At 36.9% G+C, this 19,377-nt stretch overlaps 1 protein-coding gene across 5 annotated transcripts in view; it reads right to left on the bottom strand.

Annotated features, from left to right (window-relative positions):
* BIRC6 (baculoviral IAP repeat containing 6) overlaps nt 1-19,377 on the bottom strand; it is a 176,950-nt gene that overhangs the window by 147,217 nt on the left and 10,356 nt on the right. For all 5 annotated transcript variants that reach the window (XM_071429879.1, XM_071429861.1, XM_071429886.1 and 2 more), the window contains exons 2-10: nt 13,865-14,046; nt 11,372-11,509; nt 10,786-10,979; nt 9,045-9,156; nt 7,715-7,797; nt 6,384-6,606; nt 6,122-6,282; nt 4,211-4,269; nt 2,093-3,487 (exon numbers count right to left, since the gene is read on the bottom strand). In XM_071429879.1, the coding sequence (XP_071285980.1) occupies nt 2,093-3,487; nt 4,211-4,269; nt 6,122-6,282; nt 6,384-6,606; nt 7,715-7,797; nt 9,045-9,156; nt 10,786-10,979; nt 11,372-11,509; nt 13,865-14,046 (2,547 nt within the window). The remainder of the gene's footprint in view (nt 1-2,092; nt 3,488-4,210; nt 4,270-6,121; nt 6,283-6,383; nt 6,607-7,714; nt 7,798-9,044; nt 9,157-10,785; nt 10,980-11,371; nt 11,510-13,864; nt 14,047-19,377) is intronic.

Raw genomic sequence — 19,377 nt, 5'->3', positions numbered from 1 at the left:
TACTAGAAAATATGATTACCATAAACACTAGTATTGGATGGAAAAGTACCATGCACAATGAGCTCTTCAACTTTTATCATGAATCTTAAAACACAAGAAAGGTGAAATAGCTTTGATGATAGGAAAGAAGTTGATAGTAATAAAATTCTGTAGAAAAACAAAATTCTGTTTGGAGGTCTTTTCAATGAGATTGCAGTTTGATCAGCTAAGCATAGAGTCAAAACATTATGACATGGTGTCCTGGAATGACTTCATGATGCTTGTATCCCCATTTGTCTGTTTAGCCCAGAAATAAGTTTTGCACCTTTAAGACTGGTTCTGAGAGTGGAGGAGGGGAGAGAGGAAGCACAGAGTTTGTCATCAGAAACTGCACTTGCTCCTCCACATTCCTGCTCCTGGACTGTGCTGTCTGCAGCACCGGACAGTGAGAGAGAGCTCTCCTTTGCTTTTAGTTAGTTTTAGCCAGCTGAGGCAGAGAAGTTCCCTGGACTGTGGTTTTTCTTTCTCTTAGAACTGTTTAACCTGCTCTGGACTGAAAACCCAGAAGAGCACCTGAGCACACTTGGCCAGGCCTGGGCTGCGGCATTTCCAGCACCAGAGGGACTGATAAGAGACTGAGTGAGCTAAGCTACAGCCCACCAAGGAGAATTTCTGAGTCTGTCATCTCTTCAGATCAGCAAGAAGTTTTATTGTTTAATATTGTTCATTTTTTGTGGTGGTGAATGCTTTGCCTGTTAAATAAACAGGTTTTTTACACTTTTCTCCAAGGAAATATCTTCCCGAGCTGGTTAAGGGAGGGGCCACTTGAATTTGCTTTCTAGAAGAACCCCTTTGGAGGTTTTCTCCCAAATACGCCCTAAACCAGGACACATGGATATGATAAGACAGAACAGTTTTCAAAGGCAAGTAACCTTTCATTTAGAGTTCCATTGTAACTAGGAAAAAGCGTGCATTATTAAATACAGCTGAAACAGTTTAATAGCTATTTCTTCAAAAGCAGTCACCAAAAGAGAACAATTTAGTAAATATGGATGTTACCCTTGGGAATCTGCAAACATAAATACTAGTTACTAACTTGCAACATTTTCATTGGTATTTAAAAGCAAATCTGAAATGTCCACTTCTAGAAATCTTTGTAGGTGACTGAAGGAGCCTTTAAGAAAACTGAGATGTTTACAATAAACTTGACTGTATCTGTTGGAAATAACATGTAAATCTGATTTAACAACTGCTCATAGGAGGATTTTATAATTAGTGTGACACTGTCATGAAAGGAAAAAAGGTATCAATTTCAATTCTTCTAGTAAAGAAGAAGCTCAATGTGATATTGGTGGGAATTTTTTTGAAATCTACGAACCATCCCATCAGCTTAACCCCTCTGAGAGCCTAAGCATTTCCTCCACAGCTGCAATCAACTGCAGATGAACTAACCAGAACACTGGGACATGGAGGAACTCAGCTGGATAACACCCAGAGCTGTTTCCAGGGCTCCAATGTGGCACAAGGAAACAGGGAACTGTGTGGTGGTTTAGGGACTCTTACCAAGTAGTTGTTACCTGGGCTTGAGTTACACTCCCCTCCTACCTGCCTACTTCCCCAAAATGCCTTGTGTTCATTTGGAAAAAAAGAATCTTGCATGGATAGTCTGGCTCTAACACTCAAGAAAGTACAATCCAAACTGCAAAAAGCTGAAGCAGAACAAGAAGCATGCTACCTGAATGAAAACACACTGGGATAAGGTATAAAAGCATTATCTTCTCTGCTGTCTTGAATATAATCAATTACAGGCAAAGACATTTTTCCAAAGTAGGATTTCTCTATCATAGAAGTAAGTACATACAAGAATGACTTTTATTTGTTTTGGACTTAAGAAAACCTGTGCATCTTCAAGAATTAAAACACATGCAAGAACTACTGCCATTCTAGAGATTAAAACTGACATTTAAGGTGAGGAATTAACTAGAGTCCATGCTTCTTAGACCATTAAACTATGTACATTCAGTGGAATTTGAAATTTAAATTTTAAATTCTTTAACATAATCCAAATACAGTAAAATAAATATTTTTTTAAAAATTTGAAGAAAAGTCTTACCTTTGGTGCATGCACACAATCTGTCTGTGCCCGAACAGTATATCACAGAGACAAACATATCTGGTTCCTCAGTGCCCTCTTTTTTAGGTGGCTCCACTTTGGCCAGAATTTCAAAGTTTGAAAGATCTAGTATTTTTACATATCCTCCCTGAGTAGTTATTACCAGGTGCCCAAGAGTAGAGATCTCAGATCTTCTCTCTCTCCCACTGCCATTTTTAGAAGATAATTGTATTTCCTCTACAGGCTCCTCACAGTCGTCTTCTCGATTATCCAATATATCTGGTGGGAGTAAAATCATTGAGGTAATTGTATCTTGGGGGTCTTTGATATGTTGGATTTTTACCGGTTCCTCCTCTAGAGTAACTATTCTAGTGGCATAATTCATCTTATAAAGCACTAGGTATCCACCACTAACACTTCTCTGTTCAGGCTGAATTATTAAAGGAGTTGGTACATCTGCTGGTGTCTCCTGCTGGATTACATCAATACTCGTGCCATTCACTACAGCAAGACTTGATTCTAGTTCCCCCTTCCTTCTATTACATAGTGCCGAGTTTAATTTATTTAAATTATTCAAGGCCTCTACTTGATTTATTGCACTCAGAGATTCAACGGGACAAGTCCGCAGTCCTACTAACAGATGAACTCCATCTGCACAAGGTGTGATTGAATCTACACACAGGTTCTCCTCCTCTGCAAACTTGGGCAGGCGCAGGCACTGAACCAAAGTCCCAGGCTTGGGAACCATAGAGCTCCACTTGTCCGAGTCCGGAGATGTCAGGTTGGCTGCAGCATCTGCAAACTGCTGAATGTAAGTCACAGGGGGGTCCTGTAACAGCAACTGTTCCTGACTGTCCAGCTCCATTTCAATGATCTGTGGAACTGTGAAACCATCATCGTGTATACTTTTACTCATAATATTGTTCATCTGGGAAAAGAGTTTTCCTGCTTTTTCATCAGACTCCTTAATGCTGTACAGCAGCAATACAGGCAAAGTCCTCCTTACCAGAGGGGAATTCAGTTCTGAATTAGTGCAGGATTCATTGTCAGTTGATCCCTGTTCCGAGACACTCTCACCTCGAGTCCTGCTTAAGCCATCCAGTGATCTCTGAGAGTTACTGCTAACGGGAGAGGTAGCAGGTGATTTGTATGTTAATAGACCTCCAGCTAATAAACAAGGAAAGGGAATGTTGTGTTGTTCTAGATGTTTTTCCTTCATCTTTTCACTCTTACAGTTGGCCAAACAGGGATTTGCCCCAAGCTCTTCCAGATCTTTAACTGTGTCCTCCAGAACATTTGCAACAATTTCCCACTGAAGTTTTTCAGGTTGTTGAAGAACGCTGAGAGCTGTTATATCAAGGCTGACTTCCATCGTTTCTTTTTGTGATGTATGCCCTTAAAAACAAAAACGTTTAACATAATACACATGCTCAAAAAACAAAACAGGAATCATACTGCATATATTACAGTTTGTTGGAAAAAAAATATCTTTTTCTACATCTCATGCTCTTTTTTTCCCCACTTGGTGATCCTTACTCAAAGATGTAAACCACATTATAGAAAATAAACATGTAGTCCTCCCTCCCTCAAAATTTTTGACTGAACCTCTAAGAAAACAACACAAGAATACCATGCATAGCACTGTTCTGCTTCCATATAAAATCTTTACTCAGGAAGAAATACTTTATCAAAGTGCATACCCTTAGGGAAACAATCAAGACACAGGAACTCTTTTGGCAATCCCCTGAATTTAAAGCGTTTCATACAGCTGTAATTTGTTCCTGTTCTAAGAAAGTTCTTTTATCTTGGTTTGTGTGCTTTATTCACAGCAAGATAAGCAATGCTTGTTGTCAAGTAAGACATTTATTAACTAACAAAGTGCAGTTTTTCTTTTCTCCTGTATGCCATCATCTCTCCATCACACAAACTTAAATACTGGTATTCCTTTCAATGGTAAATCGATTGAAAATCCTTTTCCAAGGTAAATCCTTTTCCATTTTTCTAATCCAGTGAATATGATATCATCAGTTTTGACAGGGTTTTTTAAAAAGTCTGGAAGAAGAATTTCCCGTTTCACCTCTAAACTATTACATATATAACAGGTCAGATATAACCTACCTGTAACAGATTCTGATCTGGAATGCTCTTCACTGTCTGAATCCTCCAGTAGATCATCACTGAAAAAAAATAATGCATGAATGACACCATGTACATGCTAACTGCAGGCCTATTTTTAATTAAATTAGTAAAACTTCATAAAGACCACAATGTGTACTATAGATGGCCATTCCTTTAGTCAGCATTGTTCATCCATTGATGAGTTCATCACAGACACCAACAACAAAGACTTTATCCTCCATTATTGAATCAGTAGACCAGATTTCTTTTTGCCTCATTCTACTATTGTATTTCCTACAATTCAGGTCTAAATTGAATTAAAATGAAAACCAGTTCTCAGGAATCTTTCCAAGAAAAATAAAACTATACAATCAGGACATCTGAAAATGAATATCAACATCTTCAAATTCCTCAAAATCATCTCTGGAAAGTGGAGCTGACAGATTGGTCTTCAGTTCTACAAGCGATTTTGTAGCTAGTACTGAAACAAGGGGTGAACAGTGTTGTCAGTTTTAAAAATACTGCCAGAGAAATCTTTTTGTCATAAAACCAGATTCTGTTCAAGACATCTTTTCAAGAGAAATAGGACCCTGAGTAGTTCTAAGAATACATAAATAATTAATGCACCTGACTTTTCCAATAAAAGAAATTATTTACTATTACAGGCTCATTACACACAGGAAGTACAGTAATCCCTTTGCAGCTTCAGGTAAAACTACTCACAGTACCAAGTCAGATCCTCAAACTTCAACAAACTAGATGCTTATTCCTCATATCCAAGAAATAGATCTTTGTGGGGTCAAACCTGATCAACATTCACTTCACATGGCAGACACAATTCAATACTTTAATTCTGATCCAGCTTCCCTTTAAGCAGAGAAGTGAGAGTAAATTCCACGTAGGTTAAATGAAATGGAAGATGCTTAGTTCTAGGCAGTATGATTGCACTTTCCTTTATGCAGTTCTTAAAATTGGTTTAATTCTTTAGCTATTAAGGAGTTCCCAGCCCTAAAGCTATAGTAAGAGTCCAGGCAGCTGCTGATGCTGCTGATGTCAGCAGAAGCCCAACCTTTGTATTTGCTCTGCACTACTGTAGACATCACACTAAGCTTAAAACCAAGATTTACATCCCTGTGCATTTAACAGTATTGTTGCCTTCTTCTTAACGCTGAAGTTTAAGAAGCAACATTCAGATAACTAGCAAGACTCCCCAGTCAACTTTTGTTCTACATTTTCCAACAGTTATTCACTCTATTGAGCTTTGGCAAGACCAGACAAGAGTACCCAGTAACTGGGTTAGGCTGCATGACGCACAAGTGAAATACTACTTTTTCTCACATCGCCCTTTCTAAGAGGTGACATACCCTGTAGCTTATCCAAACCCTTGCAACAGGACTATCTAATTGTTTAGAGTCTGTATATATGTACTAAAAGTATGCAAGGAAGCACAAATTCCTAGCACGTGCACACAGTTTATTTTCAGAATGACATAACCACAAATTGTGGAGAAGCAATCAGAAAAAAAGCATGTTCCAGAAGTCCGAGACGAGCCTTTACTTTCAAGATCTGAAATGTATAATCCATAACTAAAATGAAAGGCTGATCCAAAGCTTATATTCCTTTCTCTTTTTACACTGCCTCTGAAACATGAGCATAGAGCAGCAACAAGATCTGAAATATCTTTGCTAGTGGAGTATAAAACTGGAACAGCAGGAAACTGGCTTAAAAAATAGAAATTTAGATTAGTCTGTTTCAAGTGTTGAATTGTGTACAAATACAGAGTGACAAAAAATATTATTTCCATGAAAACAAAATTACCAATCTTATGTTTCACAAAGCATGACTTTGCTAAATGACATTTACCACTCACACAGAAGCATTTAATATTTCTCATTTGGTAGATTGGCATACCTGTCTCCTTCTAATTTTGGTATGTCTGAGCAGCTAGAGGAATCTTCTAACCATGCTAGTGTTGGTCTCCTTGAGTCAACCCCTGAGCTCTGTTCTCCTGATAACATAAGTTGCTGCACAATAGCGGGATCATATGCATTGATTTCAAATTTTAAGTGGACCTGAGAAATTACAAGAAAAAACAGAAGAGATATTTGATTTTGAATCAGGTTATGCCTGATCAGTAAATAGCTGATGAAAAATAATTATTTACATTGCATACCTTCATAAGTTTGGAAACATCCCATATGCAGATCTTTCCTCGTTTTGTTGCAGCAGCTAGAAAATGAGGGCAACTTCCAGATCCAAAGCAGGTTATTCTGTCAGTGCCATCTGTGCAGGGAAATTGTGCTGGACTTGTTGCCAGTGTGACTGAAAGAGGTACATTCTGAGTGTGCTCACCCTTGACAAATGGGCAGTTTGGGGAATGTCTCTCATGTTCAGACCTTTCCAGATTAAAAACAAACACAGAAAACAACCATTTTTTACTGTGAAAACTACACACAGTATATGCAAGTTAAGCCCTAGAAGTGAAGCAGAAACTGAACTGTTTGAATTCTATTGCAGCCAACCATACAAGAGAGTTCTGAAGTTACTAACACAGCTTTCCCTGCTGATTCTCAATAGCAGACTGTATTTAAAGACTTTGATCACTCAATGTGCATTCATAGTAAAATGGATCAATCTACACAATGCTCTTAATATAATTAGTCCATCAAAAAAAAAATGTTCTATAGGCAGTGGCCAATCATGTCCCCATGAAGAAAAACCCAGATTAAATTACCGTACATTAAAACTCTAATGTTACGAGTAACTTTAGAAGCAATGTCCTCGTTTTAGTTCTATATCCACAATTAAAAAAATCAAAACTGGAAATAGTCCTGAATGTCACATTAACCAAGAAGCATGGAAAAAAATGAATCTTGATATACAACTAAGGCAGAGACATGACAAGAGCAATTACACGGCTACAAAATGTCTTGAAAATCGTAAGTGAAAGGAGTAGACAAAAACTATGAAGATAATATTACAAGGAAAAGTTTCCACCAAGTCAGGAATCTGATGTGTTCAAGGAAAGATTACAAATTACCAACTAATCAAGAATAAAATTACATTAAGAACTCTTTAATTAGTGTAAGGTCCCCCCTTTCAGTCACCATCCACAATTTTAGATGATTCAGGAAACTAGTAATGGATACTGCAATGTCACATAAAAGGCAAATATGCACTAAACAGTCAGAGCAGTTTTTGAACCTGAGAAGAGATGTATTCTAGTCTCAATCAAATAGAAGACTCAGTTTAGACCCCCACAAACAAGTACTGGCTGACAGCTCTCAAGGAGCAATTTGAAATGAAACAGCAAATCAGAATTAAGATATAAAACCAACTACATTTTTTTTCTTTTAGTATTATACAGAAATTTGATATTGTATATCAAATCTTTTTGTGACTTGTTCCATGGAATCATTTTGAGAAATGTTGATTTTTGTCCTTTGAAGACTTCTAACCTCTTCAGCACAAAATTAGGTGTTCTTCACACATCATTAAACTTACCAAGGTTCATCTGTAGGCTCCCAGCACACCAAGCACACACTACAGGTAAAGCACATGGCTCTGTCATCTCCTGATGAAGCAGGCTATGAAAATAGGAAGAAGCACTTGAAATTTATATAGCTATGTACTACAAAACACTTTTAACTAGGTGATCAACATCTTTCCCTCTAGTGACATACTAAAGCATCACACCAAACATGTAAAAGGCCACAAATTATTTACTACAAAGTGGCAGCATTTCACATTAAAAAAAGAATACAGATTTCTGTAGAAGAGATCAAGAACTAACATCATGCAAGTCATTGGATGCAAACCACAGACAAAGAATAGAAATTACTCTTTTTTCTTTGGCAAAAATTCACAAGGTTCAAAAAATTTAGAACTGCAGCAGAATACATGCTTGGATAAACACGGGTTAAAAGATATTCCTACCAATTCTTAGGACATAAAGTATTCTCTATCACTCCTCTGCAAAGAACAGTTGTTACTAGCTGAAGTAACTGAGGAAAAACAATCAAAATTTCCATTCTCTTAAAATTTAGCATTTTCATGATCTCACTTCAAAACATGCTTGGGAATATGCAGATGCAATTCCAACATATGAATTCCCTGCATTTTTCCTTCCGTGCAAGTTTAAGAAATCATCCAAAAACTTCATCCACCTATCACGCTTTACAGCTGACAGAATGAAACAATATTGCTGTCAAATGATAGGCACTGCCCAGCAATCATTATCTAAATCCATATTATAAATATTTTTTAAATCAGGAATAATTTCAAGGAATGAAAAGTGGAAATAAGCAAAAGTAGTGGAATAAAACATTGAGGTTGTAATTATTCACTGAGCCTAACAATTTAATGTGATCTAGGACTTCTGTTTGATACAACAAAGTTCTACTAGGAAAGTATGTTTAGAGAACTCCAGTGCCAAGCCTATTGCTTTTTTGCTTTACTTGTTATATAAAAAGGATTATTTACCCAACAATCTAACAAGGAGAAAGACAGATTCTATGTAACAACCAACTTAATCTCTATTACTGTTAACTCAGATTAATCTGACTATTTCAAAAAGTTTGATACGCTGAAGTTCAGATCAGTATTTTCTGTGATCTGTACAAAAAAAAAAAAAAAAAAAGAGGCAAACTCCAGGCACCAAAACCCCTTGAAACTTAAAAAAAAAAAGTTGAATTACAAAGTTTTTATGGTTTATGCATAATTGAAGGAATCCATTAAAAAAAGAAAAAAAAAGCCCTACTAGAAAACATCACCACCTTTTTTCCCCTGCCCTCCCACCTGGGGAACAAATACTAAGAACAACTAAATCTCTTACCTGGTGATAGAACCCAGCTTGAGCCATAGGATCTGGCTGTGCCCACCGATAACCCACATGAGGCCATGAAGTGAATGTCTCCCGTCTGTTAGCTTCACTATACATCAAAGACCTAGAGAGGTGAAAAACTCTACATGACCCAAAATTGCCACTTAAAATTAAAAACCTAAACTATTTTATAAGACTTTCAGTCCTTTAGTAACCATTAAAAATAGCACAAATAGTTACCTATAACTTACACATAAAATTATAATTAACTATTACATGAAAATTACAAACCTCCCTCACTTGGGTGCCTAAAGTACATCCCCAGTAAAAAACTAAAAGCCACACAACAACCTATGGACCTTAAAAGCAGGATTAAGAAAATAAGCTTCCAGGTAGCCTATTTGATCTACCTGCAAAAAGCATCAGATGCCCAAAGCTATTCTGCATCGAAGGCAGGTGGAGAAGCTAGCCCAACAGAAGTGTAAGAGAGCTGGATTTTTTAAACATGACAACTACTGTAAAAATTTGGGGTTCTTAGTTAAACGCATATAAATTTACATATTTAAAAATACTCTAAAGTGATATTTTAGGCTTAACTAAATACATGGTACAACCCTCCTTCCCAGTCATCACTCACTACATACTGTAATACTTGTAAATTTTAAACTACTATGTCCCAAAACATGAACCCCTCTGCAACTTAAGTAAGAGAGCAAAGAAGTTCCTCTCTTTTCCACCTTCACTCAATGCATGTCTCTCATTTGCAACAGCACATGAGAAATGAGTATCAGTTTTTCTTTTCCCTTGACAGAGTTTTGTTCTCCCAAGAACTAGGGCTGTTAGAGGGAAATGTGCCTTATTTCCTGTTTCTGCTTTTCAGTTTCAGGAGATTTTTGCTGTCTTGTAAGAGAATGGAAATATTAAACATTTCCTGCTGAGGAAGTAATCTATTCTAGCAACGCTCACATAAGAGCTATCTTAACTTTTTGTAATTATACCAGCTCAAGAGACAGATCTTGGGAGAGCTCTAATCAAAATGCAATGTAGTGAGGTACAGGTAGACCTGAAGGCTTGGGGAAGGAAAGCTAAGAGATGAAATCAAATTCATTAAATTATTTGAGATGTAAGAAATGATAATACAAATGCAAAACAGTATTTGTACAGACACTTTCAAGAAAGAGTAATTTATAAACTTAGAAGATTTACCACTATTCTAACTAGTCTCAGCTTATGAAGGTTAAAATAATGCTTGTGTATACATTACCACTTAGATAGAAAGAGATGAAGCAGCAATCTGAGATAAAATGTTCTCTTATCCTGCACATGTTGCAGTTGACTAGAGAGTTCAGAAGTAGCATAATATGGTCTGCAAAGGTAACTTCCTAAACTTCTAAACCATGAAACATAATCATGACTCTTTCTTGTATGAAGGAAAAGCAGCTGACTTCAGGATACAATGAAGTATGTATTTAAGGCTTCAATTCTTACCTTTCTAAAAGCATATGTTGGGATTAACAGCAAAGTAAATTTGATTTGCATTAAAGGTGAAACCCAGATAGTCTTGTGATGTCCATAAAGGCTTTCCTAAATTCAGTAATATGTATGGCACAGCACACATTAAACAGTTCATTAGCTGTACGTGTAAGAGCAACAAAGTACAGAATAGGACTAACACTTTAAGTTAAAGTCATCTAAGAGCTTATCCTGATACAAGTAAGGGGTCAAATTCATCACTTATTTTGCCTTAATATACCTGTCCACAGATCGGCCAGGTCCCACACCGAGCTCTGGTCGTGCGCTGGGTAAGAGGTAAGATAACCTATCCATCACAGAGGATGCTACAGGTAAGGCAGCAATATTTTGATTTATCTTCTTGAGTTCATTTACAATGGCACTGGCGACAGACTTCAAAACATGATGAGGAAGGTGGAACGTAACCGTTGCCCACTAAATAAGAAAAAAGTGTCTATGTTTTAGAACTTTAAAATCTTAACAACAAACACATCAGAAGAGTGTCAAAACCAAAACCAAACACCTGTGATATCAAGAAATACAACAACAGACACACAAAAGCAACATGAACATAACACAAGGAAAGTAACCTCAAATTTTAAACTCAATTTTAAGCTAAGTTGACTTTATTAGTTGACCTTAGCAGCAAGAAACTAATCTTGTTTGTTCTTTTACCAAGTGAAGCTTCACACATAAAACTAAGGAAGATAATATATTCCACTGTCTTCAAACAAAATCCACCACACTGAGTCACAGATTTTGTATATTTCAATGGTAGACACACAAATTAGACTTGGGAATTCATGTTAGACAGTACAAATTCTTACCTTTGCAACTTTATGATTTGCTGCTGTTTCATGTGAGGTATTTTTTAAGCCATCCTTCAGTTGTGTGATGAACAAATCATATCCCTCGGTGCTAGAAACATCTACTTTTTCTATGCAAGCAGATAACAGCTGCTGAGCCTAAAATGCAGATGTGCAAGCAAAGTTAGCATCCACAGTGAGTAACTACAACAGGAATTATGCCTGTTTCATTACTCTCGGAAATGTCCTTTGCCAGATCCTACTTTATCATATATTATATCAGCATAATTCCCATTCCAGCCTGAGTATGATGTTCCAAATTTTACATCACAGGCCAACACACAGATAAACTCGAGCAATGGTAACAGTAATTACTACAAATTCTCTTGGGCAATATTACCAAATGTTAAAAAAAGTCAGTCAAAGTTAAAACAAGATCTCTTAAGCAATGAGGAAACATCTATTGCCCAACGCTTTCTCTTCAAAAGGAGTCATTCAGCTTTAATGACAAAAAGTGACAGCAAGAACAAAAGTCTTGCCATTTTCTGAGTAGCTTTGTACCTTCAAAAAGGTAGATAATAATGAGAACAACCACACTGCAATACAATTGGAGATAAGTTACTTACAATGCTAATAGAGCGAAGCTGAAAAATGAAGCAAAGAAAAACCCAGGCTAGTTTAGAAGTTAGTTCTTGAAACTCAGAAATAATGCAGCTAGAAAAGAATGCTATAATCATCCATTTATAGACAATTTCTTCCAAGTCTCATCTGTTTCCAGCTTATCCCTCTGTCTGCTAACTTCATTTTGACAGGTAAGGTTTAAAGGAATGCTTATTGTGCAAGGCACAGAGTATTCTAAATCTGCTGTTAGGTGAGTTAATATCTGAAAAATATTACAGGAATTCTTTCAAGTTACAAATACAGGGAAATATTTCCCAAGGACAATGGTCAGCCAGTCCTTTAAACAACCACAAACTGCTTGAAACAGCACGAACCAAAAGGCCTTAGTTATGTCCTTGGGAAGTTCAGGGGAAGAAAGACTGAAATAAGGCAAACCAGCCCCTGAGCTAAGGTTCTATCAGAAGAATAACAGATAGACTGTGGAAGTTCCTCAATTTCAGTGTTCTACGGCCAATTCAAAACAGCACAGAGATTGCTTCATAACTTGTTAATGCTGACAATAAGAAATGCATAAAGGTGCACAGCACTACCAGCAGATCAAACTACTTAAATTAAGTGCAAAAATTTGCAGAAAAGTTCTAGAGACAAAAAAAAAAAACCCGCTAAATACCCTTCCTTGGATGAAAGTTCTTGACCTTTCTACGATGAAAGAGGTGGACAGATGTGTTTGTATGATATTTGCTTAGTATTTACTAAGTTTTTCCAAGGTCTGGGTTACCACCTCTTTAAAATTAAAAGAACTTGAGACTGATACTGTTTTGCCTCCTTCCTCACTGATCTAGTGATGAAACTCCCAAAGCTATTCCTACTGAACTCCACATTTCTTTTTCTACAGGAAGGATCTTAACAGAGAAGTGCTTAAAAAAGGGTCTGTAAACTCTTTAGAACCAAAGAAGCTCTGTGCCAAAAACTAACACAAACTTATAGATTGTATTGAACCATGTGAGACTGGAAACCTGTCACAGCAGACCTTATGAAAGGAAATCCTGACCTCTGACACTTTCTTCACACTCAGCCACACATACCAAGATTCTTTAGTAACCCACAAAGGGTACAAAAGTGATGCCAGTGGGCAGCAAGCATCAGGAACCTGGAAAGCTCTCTGCAAAGACCTCTATGAAATATTTTATTGCTGTACTCCTACTCAAGTCACATAGTTAAAAACCTCATATATAACATACATTCTTGATTCATAACAAATAATGTACATCAATGGTGAGGATAAACAAATGCAACAAAATCCTCTGCATTACACTCTAAGTAGAAATGCCTACATTAGCTTCTCTTAAAGTGATACTAAATGCCTAAAGTAGTACTTCGATACTAAATACCCACGAAGTACTGTGCTACACCTGATCCAAACATAAAAGGGAAGCCAGGTTTGCTTAGAAAAAAGTCTTCTGTTAGGCCAGCTGACCTTGCTAGAAAACTTAGATTCCAGCTCTAATTCTTCACATGATGGAACACCGTGTTACCTGATTTCATATTTCTTTTCCTGAAAGATTATAACAACAAATCAGGGATGTCTAACAGGCCAGACTGACTCCTAGAAGTGCATATATATATTCCACAATCACTGACAAAGGTGGGGAAATGAGTCCTTATCTCTGGTCACTAAAAAGTTCTTCTGAAATAATGTGGTCTTAGGGCATGCTCTTATTGTTTGAGATACAGGAAACTGTGAAAGGCTGTGGCCCTATGACAACTAATAACTAACAAACTTTTCCATTACATGGTATAAATATCACCTGAGAAACTCAGAGTCAAATGTCTGGTTTCAGTATTTCTGTCAGAGTTATTTACATACCTCTTTTCATTCCCCCCACATCTTACCTCTGTAACCGGCAATTCAAGCTGAACCACGTCATCTTGTTTTGAAACAGGCGTTTGCAGAGCTGTGTCTAACAGTAAGATGCCATTGAGATCTTTCCTACATCCTACTGCATAATCGTCCACAAAGATCACTTTATCCACAGCAGAAATATACTGACATTTCACCCGTCCACCTGGTTTAGCTATAAAGGAAAGATAAAATGCAAGATCTAATTAGAAAAATGCTTTTATAGAAAAGATGTCTAATTTCTGTTTAGGAAAGAAATGTAAAACTTTGGCAAAATCTTTACGTCTTGAGATGATCAAAACCTAGCATTTTAGCAACCACAATTTTCACCAAGGTTTTATATTTCCTACATTAAAAAACAAACTACCAAAATCTATACTTTCCATCAATAACTACAACCATTTTATTCTTACAGTGGAAGCCGTTAATTTAAATCCTCCTCCTACAAGGAGGCCTCAGCTAGTTTTCAATCTTAATGCAGATGCCTGGTGTTTAAACTTGATACTAGCTGACAATCAATAATAAGAACAAAAATGCACAAACCAGAATGAACACTGAGACAAAATTGCTAAATTACCATCAAGGCTTACCAACAACACTTCATCAAGCAAAACAACACTTCTCAAAACTAAGTACAGCATGTAGCACGTACCAATGTGGTGTGTGTTCCTTGAAACACTACAACAGCTTATTTCTGCTCAGTGCTGCACATGTGATGTTAGTAACAGGTCTGAGAAGTTTGGTGAAGGCAGAGGAAGACTGCCACCAGATAAATAAGGAAAGGCTGTGGCAGTGGATATTAACCCCTAAAATGTTTAATGTTACTCATCACTATTAGGTGCCTAAAGCTGGATAGACTGCAGAACTAAATGTAATCCATGTGAAATGCTACCTGCATAGAAGGCAAACTGCTTTCTGTCACAGGCAGAGTAAGCTGCCACTCCAGAAGCAGATTGTGTGTATGTTATGAATACATGGACACATTCTCCAATGGCAGCTGAAAATGGTGCATCGTCAACATACATGTCTTCCTGTCACATAGAAATAGGAGTTTCATCAAATTTTGCATTAATCATGTCCTGTCCATGTTCTCCTCTTTCCTCAGACACTGGATACTGTTTTTATAATAAATAATTTAAAAATCACCATTTTGGTTACTAGCATACAGTAAAACATCCAGGTAAGGACAGCTACATAATTCTGTCATCTTCACAGTTTGATAATAGTTGAAGGGAAATTAAAACTTCTGGAAATCCAGAGTACATGAATCTGACCACATTACATTTGTGGTATCCTCTCTTTGAAAATGCAGGTAAAGAACAGTTGTCAGCTGCCCTTCTCACCAAGATTTCGGAAACAATGACTCATACTCACAAAACAAAGGACATATGCCTTTGCCTGCAGTAAGTACACTGCAGCTGTAATCATTGATACAGCAGTCAGAAACACTTGAGAGTCCGGAATCACTTGATAGCTGTGAAGTCTTTGGTCCTTGCTCAGCAAAAAAGAGTTCTCTGAATGGTAAATCAACTAATTTCAAACTGTGTTTTTGCCAATACACTGGAGTTCCTCACACAAAACTTTCTACAATCAACACAGCTGCAGGCAAGGAAGTAAAATGTTCTACAGGAAAATAAGCTTTGTCAAAAATTCAAATACAAGTTTTAATATTTTTAAAAGTTTCAACAATGTAGTGGAAACTATTATGCAAATAAACTGAACAGTATCTGATGCACTAAACTAGAAACCTCAGTAGATTCTGATGATGTTTGCAGACTATCCAGAGTGATCCAAGGAATGGATCACTACAGGACACTTTCTTTAACACATCACTTCTCTCCTCCTTCCCCCTTCCAGAGAAAATGGGAAAAGCAACTCACCCTTTCTGGCAGTGCCAACACCATGAACACTTTATTTTGCACTTTCCTTACTTCTTGTCAAGCACAGGAGTGTGCTCATTCCCAGACATTGTGGCTTTCCAGGCTAGACCATTCTTATTTTATCAATTCTGTAGTGATCTTAATGAAATCTCATGTCTAAAGCAGCAAACAGCTATTACCCTCTGAGTAAATGGTCCAAATCTTTAGAAGCCAATGAAGATAACTAATGAGGCAGATAACATAGTATTTCTGCTCCATTGCAAAACAAAATAAGTTATAACTACAGGATAAAAAATATATTGTCTTCCCGCTGTGATTTTTTGTTGTGTGCTGGCTAATATTCTGGTTTGTTGTATTGACAGAAAGATTGGCCAAATTATCTCTAGAAAGTTATTTACAGTTGCCGTTTTTATTTTATTTGAAGCACATAAAACCAAAACAGGCTCCCTTAGCCTAAGTCGATGGAACTTCAAGGAAATTGTTCAATCAATATTTAATGTTTTTCCAAAACTCAGAGAAACACATTTTGTAACTGACTAGTTTACACTAAATAGCCTCTGAGTTGCTGAGAAGCTTTTTTGCAAATAGGAGTTTAATTTTAAAAGTTCACAAAACGCGTTTCAAGATAATTCTAATACTAGTCACATACTGTAACAGTCTACATATGGCTGCCCATATGATTGTAATAATAGATTGAGAACCAGGAAACCCACAAATGTAGAAGTCACTGCTACAGAAGTAGTAACCTACAAGTTATGCCTAGAAAAGTTAAATCATCCTAAAGCATTGTCAGAAGTGTTCTTTTTAACTTAAGATCAATATTTTACAATGTGCTAAAGGACTCTGCCGATACCCATTGAAAAACATACTGGTGCCCTTCTAACATTATGTCCTGCCTGTCCAGTCTAAGTTTACTGGCAATAAATAGTGATCTGCACCTTTACAAACCACAGCTAAAAAGTTTCATGTAAAATCACTAAATTATTTAAGCTAGATCATCAAAACCCAACTGTTACTCTCATTTTAGCCCCCATAGCTTCAGCTGTAATTTATTTTGGGTGGTAGGAGAAAAGCAGTCATTCTAAGTTTCTAATGATTTTGCTTTTCAGTCTCGGCGCAAGTGAATCATAGCTTCTCCCAATATCTCCAGCCTATCTGCCCAGGATTAAAAACAAAACAACTTACAAAGAAGTCATTAAACCTTTTGTCAGTTCCTACAAGGAAACCTGGCAGGCTGCTAGCATGCCAGAAGTGCAAATCCAATAGCATATTACACTGTGGTATGACATCTATCACAACATTAGAACTAGCAACCTAAAAACTTAAAATAAACATCAGATTGCAGAAATTAAGAACCTGAGAAAAGGAACATTTCACCTCCACCTTCTTTGTTTCAAACAACAGAGAACAGAGACCAGCAATTTCCTGTGATCGCAATCTGACCCATGGGAGTATTACAGAAAACAAACTCGTCTGGAGAACTCATAACAGTCTTAGCAGCATCTGGCATGCCCCCTTGCCTATGGGCATTAAGATGAACCAAACCAATTAGAGAATTAGCCTTGCATTTCAAGAAGTAGAACAATGAAAAAGTTTGTCTCCATCTCTCTGCTAAAGACAGATTCAGCCTCAAAGCTACAGAGCTTAAGAGAAGTGGCTGTCACATGCATATGCTTGGCCACCATCATGAAGAGATAGAGATTAATGCTGGCAGTAACACCTTTATCTTTTGTGATATTGGAAAAAGTTAATTCACACAGAAAACTGCTAGCTAGGAATAGTATTAAAACATATCAAAGTGAGTAATTCTCTGGACAAGAAGCTCCCAATACAGAGCAAAAAAAGCTCAAAAATAATTTCTAAATTAAACTAACACTTACCTGCAGCTATAAAGTGAGAGTGGTAAACACATGCATCATAACACTGATTCCATAAGGCTAAGACCCAAGTCCAATCAAGTATCTAAAGGTTCAGAGTTCATAGCTTTGATCTATGAATGTCACTAGGTCTTTAAATAAAGAAGTAACATTTTTGGAGTAACAGAAATCCCATCAGCCCAGTAGAAGAGATACATTATGTGCAGCAATACCAGTCTCTGGCATTTAATTGCATCTGCCATTAATAATTTCCAATCTGGTTACTAATGGCACCTGCCATATAAGTTAAAATATCCAAACAATATCTCAGTACCCATTTCAAAATACTTGCAAGCATGGCAAAAATAATGAATGAAGTTTCAGGAAATCAAAAGCCCTACCTATTCTATTGATCTTGTACCATAAGATTTAAGCATCAAGCTACTTAAAGTGAATCCAAAACGCAAGAAAAGGCCAAGTTAGTGAACAGCAAAACTATTCTTTCCATCTGAGACAAAAACACTTCCTGCTAGAACCTCACTCAGCTACTTCTCACACATTTTTCAGGTACCTGGGATTAAAAAAAACCTTACGTATCACTTGTCCTCATTTGTTACAAAGCAAGTGCCTTTCTTACTGCTACCACTTCATGTAATCATAAAATCAACAAAAAGTTAGCAAGTATAACACCCAATTACATATTAGCTAAGCAACACATCTGCCAAGGCAAGCATAACAGAACATTTCCAATTTGAGGACAATACAAATAGAATTTTTAAAAAAGGAAAATCCTGTCCTAAAGTTCAACTTGCTGTCTTAACTTGCCATATTTGCAGGAATCTATTTTGAACTAATACTACAGAAAATACACAACTTTGGATGAGCTGCAAAGGGTTCACACAAAAAGAGCATAAAGAGCAAACCTCTAAGTCTGGTCTAAAAATAAAGTTGCCTCCAAATTATTTCACATCAGTGGCTCCCAAATGAAACAAAGACATGGTGGTTATGAACAGTTGGGAACACCATAATGAGAAGATGTCTAATGGCTGGCCAAATCAGGCCATGACTGCTCATAATTACTGAATTTATCAGTTACAGATCCTCCCTCATTCCTCCTCTTCTCTTCCTCATGTACATCCCTTGTGGATACTTTGGCATTGTAGTTTTATCTTCCAGGTCCAGCCCCTTGTTTGCACTAAACATCACCTCACCAAAGCAGTCTGCTGTCATCACAAAGGCATTCCATGAACCTCTCCTTTCCCCAAAAAAGAAACATTCTCAAACTTTAGGAAAGGATAGAAAGGAAGCTATTAGAGGTACACAAGTTCAGGTTCTAGGTATATACAAAAAACATTTTCTTTTAGATTTCACTATATGCACATACATTCATCTGCCACATCAGCTGGAAGAGCTGTCCAAAATTATTTAATAAGAAAAAACACACTAGAGCTGAAGCAGGAAAGAAAATTTAAAATGTTCTCTAAACAGCAAGAATGCTAAAGGAGATGAATACCCAGATTCACATCACAAAGTGCCTTCAAACTTGCTTATTTGCAAAACTGGATTTAATTAATAAAAAACAAGACGTGTGATCGAAAGTTTATCTTTTCCTTTAGCAACAAGCACAACAGAGTTGTTTCAGTATCAGTTTCATTATATGATAGCTGGTTTTAATAATCCTTATTAACAGGAAGATATGTTATCTGGGCCAAAGCACTGGAGACTGCCACATGAATATTAACTAGATGTGTCTGCTCAAGCAACTACTAA

The sequence above is a fragment of the Agelaius tricolor genome, unplaced genomic scaffold (assembly GCF_023055355.1).
Source record: "Agelaius tricolor isolate 1412-34295 unplaced genomic scaffold, bAgeTri1.0.p SCAF_1, whole genome shotgun sequence".
NCBI lineage: Eukaryota > Metazoa > Chordata > Aves > Passeriformes > Icteridae > Agelaius > Agelaius tricolor.
The sequence above is the reverse complement of the archived record's forward strand: the minus strand, read 5'-3'. Positions and strand labels throughout refer to the sequence as shown.